General features: G+C 38.3%; 1 protein-coding gene across 1 annotated transcript in view; it reads right to left on the reverse strand.

Annotated features, from left to right (window-relative positions):
• Positions 1-3,662, reverse strand: part of LOC123171507 (uncharacterized) — a 5,404-nt gene extending 1,742 nt beyond the window's left edge. The window contains exons 1-2 of the mRNA XM_044588976.1: positions 3,034-3,662; positions 2,385-2,925 (exon numbers count right to left, since the gene is read on the reverse strand). Coding sequence (XP_044444911.1) covers positions 2,385-2,925; positions 3,034-3,284 — 792 coding nt within the window. The 5' untranslated portion in view covers positions 3,285-3,662. The remainder of the gene's footprint in view (positions 1-2,384; positions 2,926-3,033) is intronic.
• Between the last annotated feature and the right edge of the window lie 396 nt (positions 3,663-4,058).

Here is a 4,058-nt window from a genome sequence, read left to right on the forward strand (position 1 = left end):
TGAAATCCATAACGGGACCGCCGGCTACATTTTGTACTAATGTATAAATTATTGATATAACGGGTATACAAGGAGTGGGAGTACATACTACCGAGAATACTAAGTCACTTTTCTATATGAAGGTGTTCTGAAAATGTACTAGGAACTATGGGCTCAGTTGTAATTTTTTTCATGTGTAGTTCATTTTGGAGTATCTTAGAAGTAGTTTATATAACATACTAAAAATGATAAAATTATACATACATACATACATACAATATAAAAAACAACTACTTTTATAAAATGGCATACCCAATGCTATAAGCTCCCACACAAGGCGGGGTATGGGGAAGGATTATACGAGGTTAGACTTATCCCTGCGCTGTTCAATGCCGAGAGGCTGTGTTGAACCCAGGATATCTTGGCACGAGTGAGGAGTACTCCACTACTGCAACATGCATATCCTTAAAAAATAGCCAGCTACTTCTTTATGCCTATTGAAAATAGCTAAGTTTTGTTAAGTTTCATGCACTAGTCAACACAATTAAAATTGCAAACCGGTGAAAAGGATTAGGCAATCCACATATACACTTCAACATCCCCTCTCACGTGTGACGTGAGAAGTCAACACGCAGACAGACTCAGATGAATGGCTCAAGAGACCTATATATGGACACAAAAGGTGACAACAACAATTTTTGGATAAATTGCAAAAGCCAGGGCTTAACTCAAAACCTTAGCCTCTGATACCATGTTAAGCTTCATGCGCTAGCCAACACATCCGAAGTTCGAACTGATGAAAAGGCTTGGCAATCCACATATACACTTCAACAAGTTTAACTACACTTAATAGATAATTCTACACACCTATTATAAATATACAAAATATAGCCAACTTTATAACTTGTAATTCTATAACAACATGGTAAAATAGTGGCTTAGGTTTTTTGTTCCCATAATATCACGCTTTGTAAAAAATTAACTACATTTCATACATAGTTTTGTTAAGTGTAGAATAGCTTAGTCTGTACCCACAGTAAATGTTCTACAAAATGCAGTAAAATAGTATAAAGTATGTAGTGATTCTGACACACTGCAATAAAAGAGGGACTTTGATAGTAAAAAATTATATAAAAGATACTACTTTTTACACAACTTTACCTTTTGTTCAAAGTTTTACTAGAGGTGTACACTAATTACTGTAAGCTCTAACTTAGAATATCACTATTGTGTATATATAAATTCTAGCTATTTCGCAGCATATGCTACCTAATTTCATTCTATAGCTCTACACACATCAGTTTGTGTACTTCCCATTGGATGATTTTTTCAGTACTTCCTTATGGACTCTCCTTTGGGCTTTTCAGTATTCTCTTCTTACACTCCCCATGGGTTATGAACGTTCCAAAACGAAGGGTTGTAGTTTATTGATGTCATAGTGTGTACTTCTTGGGGAAGTTTTCACTATTTTCCTCCACTCCCTTGGTGCAACCTAAACAGGGCAGCCCAGTGCATGCAGCTCCCGCTTGCATAGGGTACGGGTCCAACCACTTTGGGTCTATTGTACGCAACCTTTCCCTACATTTATGCAAGAGGCTGTTTTCAGGTCACAAGGAAACATCTTTACCGCTGCGCCAAGCCTCCCCTGGTGCAACCTAAACTACCAAAACTGAGTTCATGTACTTCAGAATGTTCATTATTTTACTAGTCAAGGTTTATAATTTCTACTTCGTAGCGACAATACTTGTACTTACAAAACCGAAGATTCATACTGAATACACATATTGTATTCAATGATGTGTACACGTTGAACCAAATTTTTGTGTACTTCATGTGCTTACATATTTGTACTTCTCAATGCATATCTCTATCACCCCATTTCATGCCCTCACCAGTGCATATGCACTTCCAATTTTAGTAAACCTATACTTCTAGTTTTGGATCGCAATATTGACAATGCTGGAATGTTCAGAGAACAAGGCCACACAAAAGGACGGGGGAGTGCTAGAGGAGGTGCCTTAGAGCACAAAGAAGACAACATGCCTTTAGTAGACAAGCGGTGGTGCAGGAAGACAACAGAAGGGGAGGGGGTCACATGAGGTCGAGAACGTGGGAGGATGCCACAAGAAGAGGAGTGGCGGGTGGATGGGAATGGGATAGCACACTGGTTTTATTTTTGTTTTAAGGGAAGGGTAGCATGTGAGTTGCGGGTGGTTGGACAAGGATGTGGGATCTTAGGGACACTATGAGATTTTTGCCCGCGGGACCTTATAGAGGAAGATTGTATACAAAATAATGTTTTGTACACATAGTTCTAGAATTACTCTAATGTACAATGTACTCACCGTTTTCCAAAAAAATAATAAAATAAATGATTAATGTTTTGTGTAGATGAACCAACTCACCTCAGACATCGTCAGCCCTGCTTGATGTGGACTGTACACAGTTTTTAGTGCCACATGATGCACCAAATTTCCCATCTCTTTCACTTCAGAAAAGAAATCATCACACTCAGATTGGTCTTTGAATAGCATTTTGTACCTATCCCCTGATGTACTGCTCTGAATAGCTAGACCAAGTGATGCTTGTTCCTTTTTAATGACCAAAGTGTAAGAGGATCTTGGAGGCACAATACCATATGGTTGCTCATATTTGAAGTGGCCCATTGATCTCCCACTCTTTTCTATAAGCCTGAATGCCACATTCTGATCTATGTTGTTTGTTAGGTGCAGTGAGTACGGGATGGACTTGTTGGGCTCACGAGTGAACCACATCTCCAGAGGGTTGTGGCCATCAGGTAGGTTTCTAACCTTATCAATATTGTTGCCCCCTGGTCTCGTCGTATAATATAACGATGAATCGCTATGGTGCCCGGATTCCTCTGGATACTTATTTTGATTATTGATATCCATAATTTCTACCACATCTTCTTTTACAATCACAACCCTAACAAATAAAAAAATGTATTAACAAGTCTGGCATGAATTATACATAGGAGGTATATGTAGGCATGGTTTTTCATCAGTGGGTTTACACAGCTAAATAAAATATTACCTTCCTGTTAAACATGCGAGACCGTGAGCAGATCCACCATCCAATGTTGCTGATCTTGTCAAGCTTAAACTTGCGGTCATATGTATAAAAATAAGAAACTTTTGAATTGAATTTGACTTGATGCCATCTTTTAACAGAAATGTTAAACATGAACTATTTTTTTTCTCAAGATGTTTGACACATATACGGTCCATTACTACAAAAATACTAATGCAAACAATATAACTTGTGAGTGACATGCATAGCTTCATCACCCTGGAAAAAAAGGAAATGCATGGCTTGATGAGGTGACATTGTTTGCATGGATAGAATGACTCAAAAAAAATGTAATTTATGAGTACATGTATGACTTGCTGATGTCACAGAAGTACAATCAAATGGCTACCAATAATTGGAGTGGTGTAGAAGCATACATATGCATAAAAATCTAGTAGACTTGTGAGTGCATTGCAAGACTTGACTCCCTCGGAATAAAAGACATGCATGTCTTGATGAGGTGGCATTGTTTGCATGGATAGATTAATGCAAAATTTTAATTATAACTTATGTGCACATTAATGACTTGCTGGTGTGATACAATTTCGATGGACACCTATCAATAATTGAGGTGATGTGAAGACACACATGCAGAGAAATCTAGTACTGTCGGCTAGCTATTTAGATATAGAATGTTACGCTAGCCCATAAGACACATAAGACTGAGCACAACGACTAAGCAGTGCAAAACCGTCTCTTTTATTTAATAATATAGATGTACATCGGTCCACCGTTCATTTAGCTAATTATAAGGATCTTTCTGGGCACCATGCACCTTGGTTAAGACTAACAAGTAGCCAGGTATCAGACGTATAATGTCGGCCAGTCGCCCCATGAATATGATAGCTTAGGCGTGCAGTTAAGTACACTAACTCCTACTAAGCACGCAGTGTAGATGTGAGATGCTAGATTATAGTGACCAAAACATACCAACCGTATGTATGGAAGTCCATGTGATGCCGTGGCCGCAAATTGCCGCTTGAATATGT

The sequence above is a fragment of the Triticum aestivum genome, chromosome 7D, assembly GCF_018294505.1.
Source record: "Triticum aestivum cultivar Chinese Spring chromosome 7D, IWGSC CS RefSeq v2.1, whole genome shotgun sequence".
In the NCBI taxonomy this organism is placed as follows: domain Eukaryota; kingdom Viridiplantae; phylum Streptophyta; class Magnoliopsida; order Poales; family Poaceae; genus Triticum; species Triticum aestivum.